The 13,961-nt window shown below is 41.2% G+C and overlaps 1 protein-coding gene across 2 annotated transcripts in view; it reads left to right on the forward strand.

The window, feature by feature from the left end:
• The window catches only part of FBN1 (fibrillin 1), a 163,756-nt gene extending 152,252 nt beyond the window's left edge, over positions 1–11,504 (forward strand). For both annotated transcript variants that reach the window (XM_064517333.1, XM_064517334.1), the window contains exons 61-66: positions 895–1,011; positions 1,799–1,927; positions 2,733–2,852; positions 6,216–6,447; positions 7,522–7,696; positions 10,228–11,504. In XM_064517333.1, the coding sequence (XP_064373403.1) occupies positions 895–1,011; positions 1,799–1,927; positions 2,733–2,852; positions 6,216–6,447; positions 7,522–7,696; positions 10,228–10,617 (1,163 nt within the window). In that variant the 3' untranslated portion in view covers positions 10,618–11,504. The remainder of the gene's footprint in view (positions 1–894; positions 1,012–1,798; positions 1,928–2,732; positions 2,853–6,215; positions 6,448–7,521; positions 7,697–10,227) is intronic.
• The last annotated feature ends 2,457 nt before the right edge of the window (positions 11,505–13,961 follow it).

The raw sequence follows: 13,961 nt of genomic DNA on the forward strand, positions 1-13,961 counted from the left end.
AAGGACATTCAGATTACGTAAATCTGTCTGCTTGATTTGTGTAAGCATTTCCACTAAGGACAGTGGAAATTGGCTTGCACAGGATGGAGCTGATGTTTTAATTAACTTGATAATATGGATGAACAGTAGATCCCCATGAATTTTTTCAGGCTGATAGCAGCTGGTCTTAAAAAGTTTGGGAACCAGCAATATAAACGGTAGGTCTTACAATGGTAAGCATGTTGATTTAAGCCATATTTTGCAATGATAAATGTATCTTAATGGTTGCTAATTATAGTAACTCTAATGATCTGCAAAAAAAAAATGAACAGGGTTTGCAGAACCTTGTCCAGCTTCAACAAAGTTTTAACCTTCCACCTCTGCAGCATTCCGGGTAAGGGACAGCAGTGCAGGAGAGATTTAAAAATGTTCATTATATTTTTATTTATTTATGTATCTTGGTAGCAAAGGTTCGACTAAAACCCACACAAGTTAGAGCAGCAGTTCTAACCTTGGAATTGGAAATAACAGTTTACTTTGTCACTAGCATTCAGATATTTCTTCTGGAGTAACAGCATTCTTCAGCGCAGTACTATTTTGCAGTCTGCCACTGCTTCTTGTGAAGATGGAGACTTCCTATTTATAAACTTCAACGAGGGCAGACATTTATTTTGTAATAGCGTCTTTCGGAAAGATGAGAGTGGTTGCTGTAATCCTGCATTAGCATGACTCCAGAGTCCCAGTCCCATGGGGCTCCATGTGAGAGCAACTGGAAGCCAGCACAGAAAGTGCGGTGTAGATTCATAAGGCTTCATTTGATATATCATTTGTTTGCAGTCACTTCTGTCTAAATCCAGCGGGACTATTGGCTCCTCCATAGGGAACACAAGTGAAAAATGTCTGCTTCTTTTTTAGATCTTGATGAATGTGCAACAAAGCAGCACAACTGCCAGTTCCTTTGTGTCAACACTATTGGGGGCTTCACTTGTAAATGTCCTCCTGGATTCACTCAGCACCATACAGCCTGCATAGGTAAGACACGTGAGAATGTAAACTCAGATTTGGGATTTCTTACTGACTGTTCCTGCAGAAGCAAAGTAACAAGAAGGTGGAATCAGCTTTTTAAGAAACCAAATGGAAAGCTAGGCCAAATACTGATCCCAGTCCCACTAGAGCGGAAGGTGCAAAAAGGCTCTCCCTCCTACCTTCCCTTGTTTTCAAAATCCATGTCTTTGAATTTTCCCACTGCAAAGACCATACAGTAGAAACACTGACTGTCAAATCATTTCTGACCCTTTCTTCACCAGCAAGTGAGAATTTTGTTATGTTTCTGTAGTTGATTGCAAGTCCCACACTAGAGGCGATGTCAAGGATCCTTTAAACTATAAGCACTAAATACATACATTTCTGCAGTTGTCCTTTAAATGCATACCCATTAGGTCTGTGGAAATGTCAAATGAAACTGCTTCCTGCAAGCACTGTGTTTCTGCCCTGCAAGTTGGATCTGGCTTGCAGCAGTCTGATCCTATGGTATCAGTATGTGTTTGGGGGTGTTTTGAAGACAGAAACATCCAACTCCAGATTCTTGGTGAAGAAAGGAAATGTTTCTCTTCCCATAGCTGTTGCTAGTGTTTTCAAATGAAAATGTAATACCAGCTCTCCTTCTGTAGTGCAAAGTAGAAAGTGGAGAGGACAATAAGAGGACTACATTGCTAATATTTCTCTATGGCTTGTCGCAGTCTGTTCATTGTCAGCATTGCTAAATGCTATCTGCACAACAAATAAGAAAAACTAACGCTGAGGCTTTGGTTTCCTTCAGATAATAATGAATGTGCTACTGAAATCAATCTCTGTGGGGCAAAGGGTATTTGCCAGAATACACCAGGAAGTTTTGTTTGTGAGTGTCAGCGCGGCTTCTCACTCGATCAAACTGGGCTTAGCTGTGAAGGTAGGTAAAACACACGGTGCATTTAACTTGGTCTTCTCTTGTCGTACTGTCATCCAAGGAGGACCTGTGGAATAAGCGCATGTAGATTGTGTGTGGTTATGTGGGTATGGAAAGTTAGCAACAAGGGGATATTTCTCTCCACGGGCCTGAATAGATAGATTTAGTCCTGGATGCTGAAGAGCTGGACTGAAATTTTCTGTGGAAACTGTATTTAGCCTTTAGCCTGAAATGTTTAGTTTAAACATCATAAGTTCAGTGAACTTCTGTTGAATCCTGCCTGAATTTCTGAGGCACCCACTGAGGACAGGATGTCTTGCAAGTTCAAGGCAACTTGCTAAACAGCACAAGGGCTGCAGACTTTATTCCTCTCAGTTCCTAGACTCTCTAGAGCCTTCTGCTGGGACAGAGGTTAGTTTGCTTTGAAATAAGATATGCTGGGATTCCCAAGTTGAATGCTCATGTACAAGCCAAGGAGCTCTTTGCTAGTAGCTGGAAGAAGTAGGAAGGCCTTGGTGGTCCCATGTACAAATCACTTTCTGCTCTCTGCTCCATAGCACAATGCAGAAGCCTTGAATATTGTGGCTGAATTGGAGCTTTCAGTAGTTTTCAGCTCTAAGTTACTTGCTGTGGAGCCAGAAATCCAAACCTGAAGTGGTCTCCAAAGGCTGGCCAGTGTTTTGGAAGATACTGGAATATATGGTTATATATGATGCAAGAATATATATTGTTATTTGTAATACACTTTTCAAATATAGCATAATATGAGCTTCTATCCCAAGATTCAGACTGTATCTCACCTTTTTAGATGTTGATGAATGTGATGGAAACCACCGGTGTCAGCATGGTTGCCAGAATATAATTGGAGGATACAGGTGTAGCTGCCCACAAGGATATCTCCAGCATTACCAATGGAACCAATGTGTTGGCAAGTCACCTTTTTAAATTCATACATTAAAATGCTTGTTACCTTTATTAGCAGCAAGAAATGAAGAGCAGTGGGGCAGTTTTCCATATTTTTTTTTAATTATAATTTAGAAAGTTCAGTGAAGTTTAATTATGAAAGTGTCCTCCGGTGAAAAGCAAAGCTGACAGAAAGCACCCACTAGCCAAGGCCCTGATTCAATGAAGTATTTAAGCACAAGCTCATCCTTGAGAGTGCTAGAGGTTGTATCAACTTTGAGGGAACTAGTGTTACTCATGTATTTCATGATCCAGACACAGGATGCCTTACTCGACTATGCAGCACTCTTTACTCAGACACAGCTCCCATCTGAGACCTGATGGTAGGTAGAACCTGGCAGAATGAAACCCACAAGTCTGAATTGTTACAGTGTAAAATTAAACTTCTGGCCTAACTCATCTAAAATTCTCTTAAAATCATACTCAGTCTGTGCTTTTGTCAGTTTTAGCACACCTAGAGGAAGGTTGTTGTGTGTAAGCCTGTTCTCTTTACAAAATTAACTATTTGTGATAGTTCAGCAAGACTGCTGCACTCTGTCTAAAGATGCTTCCCTACAAGCATTGGGATACAGTTTATAAGACGTGCTTACGGGATGCTTTTTTTCAGTTATAAATAGCAAATGGTAGCGCTCCTTATTTGTGCTAAAAAGTAAATAGGCTGGTCAGTTAAAATGTACATTTCTTCCCTGTTTAAACTTTGGTTCTGTCCCAAATCTCTGAGCCCTCATAGATGAGGCTGCATGTGCAGAGCATTACTGCTGAGTATGTCTTGAGCAGAAAGAACTGGGTCCTGTGCAAAAGTCTCTGCATTAAGTTTCAGCAATGTAGCATGAACACACCATATTCAAACAAGAGAAAAATGAATCCGATTTCTGCTAATGACAGTTATGTGCACTTTCAGTCACATTTAATGGACTTCATACAAGCTAGTCTTGCGTGGATAGAGATGTGTATGATGACCTCTTTGAGAACAGAGGGCTTCATAACTCTTTGTCTTTCTTTGCTTTTGGAAACATAAAAATGCCTTTGCTTGTTATCATTGTGGTGCTCCAGGGAGGTCTCTGCTTTTAATTATGCTTACCAAACTTCCTGACATTTTATGCGGTCCTTGCTGTGACGTTTGCCTGCTTGTGCTCCAGCACTCAATGCCTATTACATATATGAGAACAGGAAGGGAACATAGAAGTAGAGTGGTTTTCCAAAATATTAATTAGGCTAGTAGAGTTTCAGGTTAAATTCAAATTTAATCTGCATGATAAAAAACAACCAACCAAGCCTGTAAATAAGACTCTGCATTTTCAGCACTCCCAGGTCTGCTTGCTGGAGGATATTGTAGAATGTGAATAAGTGCAGCTTGCTCATTTTTGCAAAACATCTTTGCTTTTTCCAAGTGAAATCCTTGTTTTCCTGGGTGATACCATTTAACTAGCCAGGCCTAGTTCAAAGCCTATTTTTAGCCCGGTTTCCAAACCAGGTGAACACTGTTATTCTGGCTTTTGAACCCCTTGGCTACTCTGCAGATTTTGTAGAGCGAATATCAGTTTCAAATTCCACAAGCACTGTTATTTCCCTCATTGAAAGAAAGATTTCAACTTGGGTGCAACAAATACTAGAGACTCAGCTGACACCTCTGCTTTCTTGGACGCCGGGTAGTCCAGGCAGAAATCCAAACCGTAGGGAAGGAGTCTTGGTTACCTCCAGCGTCAGGGCACTCCTCCTTCCTGCTGAAGTTGGACACAGCAGCGTAGTGGGTGTCAGCGAGCGCAAAGCACCTGTGAGCAAGGCTGGCACCTGCCAGCACAGTTCATACGTTATCCATGGCTGGTGTACCTGGGTTTTTTTCTCTCTTTTCATATTTTTTCTTCCAACAATCACCCAAGATATAGGATCTAACCTCACCAGTGTCCACACACAAGCTGGTGCGAAGCTAGACAAAGGAGCACATCTCCTCTTGCTGCCGCAGCTCTTTGTGGCCCAGACTTGTGTTTATGATGTTGCCGTAATTGTCGTGAGTTCAGCTGTGTTAGGTATGATGACTTAATGATGGCAATTGAAATATTGCTCCGAGTTAATGGCAAAACTCCTATAGAACAGGTTTCAGTACCTTGCGGTCTCCACATGTTCAAATTGTAGTGTCTGTAACTGTATATGCTTAAGACACTTATCTAGATCCCCTGGGTGTACCACAGGGGAAGAATCTATGTAATAGGTTTTTCTCAGACACTTCCTTCATATTACTTGGCAATCCCAACTCTGCAAACAGTTTGTGTCTTTTTTAGCTTATTTAATGAAGTGTTCAGGGACTTTTGATGTTGCTGCAACACATATTTAGATAATCACTGAAGAATGCTTTGGTTCCTCCCAAGCCTTGTACTGTGTGTGACTGCATCGCCTGCCCAGCCAGTTCCGTAGTGCACCATGCTATAAATCACACTGCAAGTAAAGGGATTGCTTTTAAACAAGAATAGCCACATTGTTCAGAAAAAGACAAGAATGTTCTGAATTAGTACTTATTCTCCTACAGTCTAGATACGGAGGTCAGAGATGGTGCTCTGTGCTGTATGTTTTATCCTTGCAGTGTCCCGAGGCTGGGCATGTGCACACCCACAGACACACACACATTCAGCTGCGTTGCCACGGAAAACAGAGAACAATAGCACACAGAACCTTGCAGAGCAATTTGCCTCATCAGAGAAAACATTCATACCAACTATATTTAACAAACCATCCATTTACAGTAAACAAGCCTGAACTGACCTTGAACCCCTACAGTGCCCTTCTTGTGAAGTTTGGAAAAGGGCTGGCCCAGAATGTGTCAGTCTTTCATACCTACAGCTGCTTTTATTTTTACTTTAGTGCTTGCTCCTGTACCTCCTATTTAAATGTTTCTGTATATGGAGGGATTCTCAGTGCTTGGAAAAGGCGTCATAGTTTAATTTGTTACTCTTTTTCCTTTAATGTTGTATAGCATTATAAACGTGAGATTACAAGACCAGATTCTCAGCTGTACAAAGTTTTGTTCTTCTCAGCTGTTTCTGGAACAAAAGAAAGTTGCCTCCTCTGCTCCTCTGATCTCCAGAGCATGAGCTGATGTGGCATGAGACATCTTCTGTAGAGTAGCCCAAGTGTTGCTCTGTTGTATGGGTGTAGTCACCTCCTAGCGACCGCTGCCCCAGCCAAGGGTGAGGCCAAGCCCTGTTCTCTGTTTCTGGGCGGCTCATGTGGCAGCATGTTTAGCAGTGGAGTCAAGCGTAGACCTTTCTGAAAGGGGAGATCAGGCTAGACCTGAGAATAAAAGATAATGTGGTATGTTCTGCTTCCTTTCCAGATGAAAATGAATGTCTCAGTGCACACATTTGTGGAGGAGCATCTTGCCACAATACTTTGGGAAGCTATAAATGTATGTGCCCTACCGGATTTCAGTATGAACAGTTTAGTGGAGGTTGCCAAGATATCAATGAATGCGGTTCTGCACAAGCCCCATGCAGTTATGGTTGTTCAAATACTGAAGGTGGCTATGTCTGTGGATGTCCACCTGGTTACTTCAGAATAGGACAAGGGTAAGGGATTCTCATTTTAAACTAACGGACATTAAGGGGACGTAATCTATTCCCTTCTCTGTAGTGTGGAGCTGCAGAACCACAGGCGATAGTGCCGGTGAAAAAAGGATGGGATTGTGGAAGTGCTCAAGTTTCTCACACCTGCCTACTTTGGACCTGAGGCAGGGGAGAGCTAGTAGAGGGAAGGGAGTTACATGGTTTTACTTCTTAAGGAAATTTGGTCCAGGGCTACTTGGCTCAATAATCTCTCTTCAGCTGCTCCTTTCAGCTCTCTCCTGCACACCCGAGCAGCTAGCCAAGTTCTCTAAGCCCGCCACTGGGGAGCTCACACTTCTCATTGTGATTCGTAGCTCATTGCTTCTCTCTCAAAAAAAAAAAAAAAAAAAAAAAAGAAAAGAAAAAGAAAAACAAAAAAACACCTGCCACCAGCTCCAGGGTTAAACAATATTATACAAGTGGTTTCACCCACTGATTGGAATGACAACTTTGTATGCTGTTGTGTTTCTGCACAGTCCATATTCTTATGTGTTCCAAGTGAATCATTTTTGATTAAATATCTACTTTATCAAGAAAACCAGTTCTCATTTGCCCCACTAGGAGTATTACAGCATCGTGTAGGACTGAGCACTGAAATGGAAGGCATAAAGACTGTGGCTTAAATTTTCAGAAGTGACTAAAAGCTTTGGGATGCTCGCTTGGGACACATTATGAAAGACCTGATTTTCAGATTTTTCAGCACTTTCTGAAAATTGGTCTCTTTCAGTGTGTTCCAGGTTGGATGCCAGGAATTAATAACAACTTCTCAGAGCTTAAGCCTGTGTTTTTAGAACTGTTAAATATTGGCAGGTTTCTCTCAGGCAAAGCCTCATGGAGACAGATTCTTGAAATCAGAGAGCTGGTTGCATTGCGATTCAGTGAGAATTTTGCCTGTTGACTTCAGTAGAAATTTTTCCTGGGAAAAGAGTGCAACATAGTTGGTTGCTTTGTTATTATTTATATTCACAGTCTCCTAAATTTAGCTTTTGCTGAAAGGTATGTCTTACTGGAATTAATCTGGATTTCTTCTTTCCTCAGGCACTGTGTTTCTGGAGTGGGGCTAGGCAGAGGTCAAGGACAAGAGTTATCAGTCAGTGGAGAAGTAGACGACAACTCCCTCTCTCCCGAAGCTTGTTATGAATGTAAAATCAATGGCTATCCCAAGAGAGGAAGAAAGCGCAGAAGCACTAATGAAACCGCAAATGAAGCAGAGGTAAGTGACCTTCTTGGGTGAAAGGGTTTGGGGTTGTCTTGTGAAAGCCAGTCTCAGAAGAATGTGTGCCAAGAGAGAATCCCACGGGAAAAAATTAGACCCTGGAGTAGACTCAAGAGCTGTTTTTGAACATCAGGTTCTGTGGAGGCTTTTTGAAGTTGTTCACTGTCATCAGGCAAAGGTCATCTCTGAAGGCCTATTACGCTGAATTTTTGTGCCACGTCAAACATGAAAACTAAACGCCCACCCAGCTATCTAGAAGGCAGTGCGCTCACCAGCAAAGGTCTCTTGATGTCAGAGGGCAGTGGGTATGTAAAACACTCGTGTGACCTTGTGGCTGGAAAGGCAGAACACGTTGATCCGAGTGGTGGGGACCCCCGGCCAAGCAGGGCCATGGTGAGCATCCAGAGCTGGAAGCCTCTCCAAAGCAAACACAGAGCTCTGGACACGAATACCGGACCTGGAGGGAGTCCAGAGCATCCTGTTGCTGCAGTCTTTGTTGGGTCTCGTCCGTACCCTTACGGTCACCCAGGCTTCTGGGCTGGGGCAGGCAGTCCAGCGTGGCTGGGCACGTGATGCTTGCCCGCTGGCCCAGGCAGCAGGACAGGAGGCCAAGCTCCATGTATCACTGGTAGGAAGTCACCTGGGATAAGGGCAGGTTTCCATTCGTCTCTGAGTGGGGTAATGGCATGTCAGTGACGTGCTTAAAGTCTGTTGCAGTGCTCACCCAACACCACTTCTTTGTAGCTGTTTTGTCTTTGTTTTGCTTTCTTTTTTAACCAAATAATACCAATAAGAAGTGATGTCAGCACCTATTTTACATGAAAACCAGTCTGCTGTGTTACGAGTTTTGTCTCTATGTAAAGGATATAGATCCCTTTTCATTCATCCTGGGGGGGATATTTTCCTTAAGTTCTTAGCAAACATTTCTCAAAATAGCATTAAAGAAAAGTAAATCCTTCACCAAACTCCTCCTGCTGAGGTTTATTATGAATTGATCACAACAGTGAGACACTACGTTCTTGAGACTGTTGTAATCCTGTTGTCCAGAAGCTGCCTGCTTCCAGCATTGCACCTCAGAGTATGAGTGCAGAAGTCATGGTAGAAGCATGATTTTGTAATGTATAGTATTACTGTAGTCTCTCTTGAGCAAAATTAAAACTCTTTGCATTGCCTTAGGGGTGCAAGATTGGCTTATTTTAACTTCTGGTAGTACAAGGTCAGAAGTGCCCAGTCTGATGACCCAGTCCAACATGCAGCACCAGTCACTGGACTTCAACCTTAATGTTTACACTAAATATATATAGACTTTAACAAACTGAACAGCTTATAGGAGGAGTCTGACCAGTCCACAGTCATTTGACTTCACACTTCTTTATCTAGTCTAAGATGGTGGTGGTCTTATAGGCGAAGGGATGTGCATTGACCTGGCTAGAAGAAGCAGGTCATGGCTGGTCTCTAGACTGTCCAAATATTTGTAATTCAGTTAAAAGTACGTGTGTGTGTGTCTGTGTGTACAAATGTGTTTCATTCAAAATACCGAGAGATGCTGAACATCCTTGTGAAATGTCCTCACGCCGTCAATACCCCGAGCCAAATGTCGTGTGTATTCTCTGTTTATATGTACATGCCGAAGAGCTTGCTGTTATGTGCACACATGTAGGTGAATCCAGAGCCTGTTAGGGAGTTACCATGTGGTGCTCAGTGCATGGCTACCTGCTTAACAGGGGAAGGCAGCAAAGTGCTTTTGCCCAGAAAAGTGAGGACCTTTGATTTTGGGCATAGTGGCCACTGAGATTGTAAACTGCATTTATTTGAAGTGTTCCAAAGCTCTCTGTGGTTGGTGCTGGATAAGAGCACTTGTCTCAGAGGTAACGTAGACATTCCCTTGCTTTCCAAATAAAAATATTTTAGCTGAAATGTTACCATTCTGCCACTGCAGTGTAATATACATTTGTTAAAAACATACGCTCCCAAAACCGTCCCATTACACATGGGAGTCACGTAGAAACCCCGCTACCTTTGCTCAGAGGCAAAGGGTGATGCTGCTTCTCCAGCACCCTGCTGCTGCAGCCGGCCGTGCAGAAGCGCTGTTTCTCCCACCTAAATGCCGTGCCGCCCCCACAAACAAAATGTGCCATCTTCCGCACATCGTGGTTCACTTTAGCTTTAGCACTTATTCCTCCTGACCGAGAGGAGGAGGGCCTGCCTTCGCTGTGTGTAGGAGACTGGCAGCTGACTCTGAACACACACAGCCGTCATTCGTGAGGCAGCAGGACTCGTGTAGAAACTTTGAGCACGTCTGTTGCCCACTGTTAACCACGCAGAGACGGTGACAAAGACTCTGTTTTTATCTGACAAGTCTTTATGCAGCTAGACCCCCAAGAGTGGGTTTTGACAGGTGATATTACAGAACCTCCTTTAAAAATTATTTTATTAATAATGTATGAACTGGGTAAGAAGTACATAGGCCTTTGCGCATATGAAATGTTCTCTGACAAAGCCAGCTAACATCATTTGTTCTTGTGCAGGATCAGCAAGAGCTGGAACCACCAATCAGTCTCGCCAGCTGGGATATTGAGAAAGCAGCAGTCTTTTCCATCAACATCTCGGAGCTCAGTAATAAAGACCGCATCCTGGAACTGCTTCCAGCCCTCACAACACTGACAAACCATAACCGATATTTAATTGACTCCGGAAATGAAGATGGTTTCTTTAGAATCAATAAGAAGGACGGGATAAGTTACCTTCATTTCACAAAGAAGAAGCCAGTGCCTGGAAACTATTCATTACAAATCAGTAGTATTCCACTCTATAAAAAGAAGGAACTTAACCAGCTTGAAGAGAAACATGACAAAGACTACCTCAGTGGTGAGCTGGGAGATAACCTGAAAATGAAAATTCAGATATTGCTTCATTAATTCATCAACCAAAGACCAAATAATTAAACCAAAGATAGATAGGTAGGACTGAATATTCCTCCCAATCAGATTCTCCATATCATAGGTACAATCTTACATGAGTACATTGGTATGAACGAGCACTATTATATTATTACATAAACAAGGTACAGGATGAATACCCTAGCTCAAACAACCACTTTCTCAGGCTTGTAAGTGTAGCTGAGCTACCTTGATATGTTGAATCTTGAAAACTGGGACTTTTATCATTGGAAGTTGGCCACTGATGCTGAGACACATCATCATTTCAGCAGAGGTACAAGAATGTGCTTTCAACTGATGGACAGCTCTATTTTTGTAATTCTTAAACTTTGCTTCTCCAACTACAACTTACTAGGTCAGCCATTTATGATATCCATTTGGTGCTAGTAAATTTTCAACCTAGATTTATAAATGCACTGTAATATTTACACAACTTAGAAGCCAAAATTGCCATTATTCAGTCTAAATACTTCAATCAACCAAAGTTAGCTCAGTAGTTTATCTCAGTTATGCCTATAATACATTACATGTAAATTAAGTGTGTGTATACTGTAATCATGCTATTTTTATCAATGAAGCATTTGTAAACTAGATTAATAATACCCTTAATGTGAGGGTTTGTAATGGTGCTTATAAGACCAACTACTTGTTAACTGTATACACAAACCTGATGATAAAGTTTCTGTGACTTACCAAAATGCACTGAGGTCAGTAGGGACCATTAAACATTCTCAAAAGTCAGATGACAATCAGTGCCATCCTACACCATGACATTATGTAACGTGTCAAGAGTACCCATAATCATTCATATCAAGAAGGGTTCAATGTCATAAATGTCACAATAAAACAGTTTTTTTTTTAGTTTATTCTGTGGCCTTGTGTTCTTGCTAAAAGTATGATAGACTGAATTCTTACGCTTCATGTATTTCTGGTAGGAAAGGTGGTGAATATCTGTGTGCACAGCTGATTTCTTCTTGAGGGTATGCTGCTGCCGTTTGTTCATTCTTCATGCAAAGAAAGGAAGAAATACAGAAACCTTCACAAATCTAAACAGCAGTGGAATTTTATAAAATTATTGTGTGGCTCCAAAAAAGCAAGTTAAACGTTTCCAGTGACTTGACCTAAATAATCCTGTCAATCAGTAACTTTGATAGCCAAAACAGGCAAAACTGGATGTTAAATCATTATTCAGAAAACATGTTTAATTCATTTGAGAAGTCTTTTTTTGCTAGAACTGCCTTGTTTAAAACACTCTATTCTTTACCTCCACTTCAGCAGCTACTGTGGAATAATCTAAGACTGCTTACAAAGCGATAATCCAATACTGAAAGTAATCACAAGTTGTAGTTGGGTTTAATATAAAAGGAGTTGTATGAAGATGCCAGTGTTTTTTTTATATGCAAGTGCCTTGGTATATCTTTCAGCAGAAGAGCATCCTACTGAGATATGGTGCTGTAAAACCTAAAAAAAAGGGAGCAAGCTGTGTCACTGAAAGTACTGATTGGATAGCATTGTAGTTGATAGAGGAAACATATATTGAGCTATAATAGCTTTGGAAGGGAAATATACTGTAATAATTCACCCCAAATTGTATTCTTTTCTGTAATTAGATTTCAGCCCATGGATTTCTTCTGCACAGCAAATCTAACTGTATAAAAAGGAGTTGGTGCACACGGTCACTTTGATATTTTAATAGACCATGTCTGGATTTTACTTACTAGTATGCCAAAATCTTGAACAGTGTATTTTTCCCACATGTTGGATAACTATAGCAAAATATAATAAGTGCTTTACGGTTGTAAATGCCACTCTAATTTCAACAAGTTGGGAATGTTTTAATGCCAAGTGGCAGAGTGTAAGATTGTATTGTTTATGGTGAAGTGTATGGTTTGGGTACTTTTTCTCCAGCCTGTAAGCATCAAGAGGAACTGAAGAGAATGATTTCAGGAAGAGCTGTCAGGATACTGTCAAGTGTAGTTGGTTTAAGATTTAAGCCACTGTATAACACCTTATCATGCCAAAACCTGCTTGATTGTGTTCCAGCAGCTCCAGTGTTGTCTGCACAGTTGTGCAAATCATCTTTGTTAAGTTGCAGAAACAAGAAAGATAGGCTGGAGTGTTGTTATTTTTAAGTTCTACAAAGCGAAGACCATTTTAAAGTAGTTCTATGCCTTCCATCAACCAAAGGCAATTTTGAAATAATTCCAATAGTGTGCTAGAAAATCTTGACAACATCTTTAGTGCTTTTGAAATGGAAGGCCCAATCTTGATGTACAGATCTGCACATAAAAACAAATTTTCTTGTGCAACTATTCATCTGTCTCTTTGCAGCAGTGAGCCTTAATTGGGATGTCATTTATGCCTGCCAGTTTTAGTTACCATATGTATGTAATTATTTACATTAGTTTGAATTTCTGAAGTTTTCCTAGATTCTCCATGAAGCACAAAGGTTGCATGATAACACTGCATGAGACCAGCAATTAAAAAATGGTTTGTTACCTACAAGTGTGATTTAAACAAAATAATTTCCTGTATTTGGTTTGACAGTGGGATTCAAGAGAGACTTTAAGCCCTAGGTAGACTGAAGTAGAAGTCTTTTTGGATGTGTATGCTTTTGCAATTTAAGGCTGTTTTTTGAATTCAAGGAAATAATGAGAACTTCAGTTACTTGAAATAACCATGTGCCTTCCTCAGTTGTGGTTGTGCATGTGATTAGCATATATTCATGCATGCAGTAAGTATAATTTTTGGTTAACATGGAGTTTAACAAAGATGGCTTGTTACTGTACATACGAAATCATTTTTTTGTTGTGTGTTATAACAGTATCTTGTAAACTTGACAGCTGATGTGTATTTTGGCAGAACACAACTGTTTCCACAGTCTCCCTTTTAAGCTGACTTTCAAAGAACCCAAAGTGTTTGCTTTCTTAAAACAGGTCCCAAGCTAACCTCTAGGGTCACACTCAGGTTTTCTGTCAGATAAATATTCTACACTGTGATTTATGTTCAACTTTGTGCTTTGGAAGATCCAGTCTAGGCAAGATTCCTCAGCAGAGGCAGACCTGAAGTGCTCTGGGAGCAAGACGTCAGGACCTTTGCCTAGCAGCTGGCTACACCTCTGTGAGCAAGGTGGGGACCGCCGGTCTCTGTTGGCAGAACCACGACAGGTAAGTGTGATACAAGGCAGTTTGCATCAAACTAGCTGCTCTAGGCCAGGCTAGGTGGTGGGAGCATTGACATTTCAAAAGCATTTGCACCTCTTTTAAAAATCAGTATTTGCTACAAAGGAATTTTTAGGTTCCCACTTCAAACTTAGGCTGTTC

This window comes from Dromaius novaehollandiae, chromosome 10 (genome assembly GCF_036370855.1).
Source record: "Dromaius novaehollandiae isolate bDroNov1 chromosome 10, bDroNov1.hap1, whole genome shotgun sequence".
In the NCBI taxonomy this organism is placed as follows: domain Eukaryota; kingdom Metazoa; phylum Chordata; class Aves; order Casuariiformes; family Dromaiidae; genus Dromaius; species Dromaius novaehollandiae.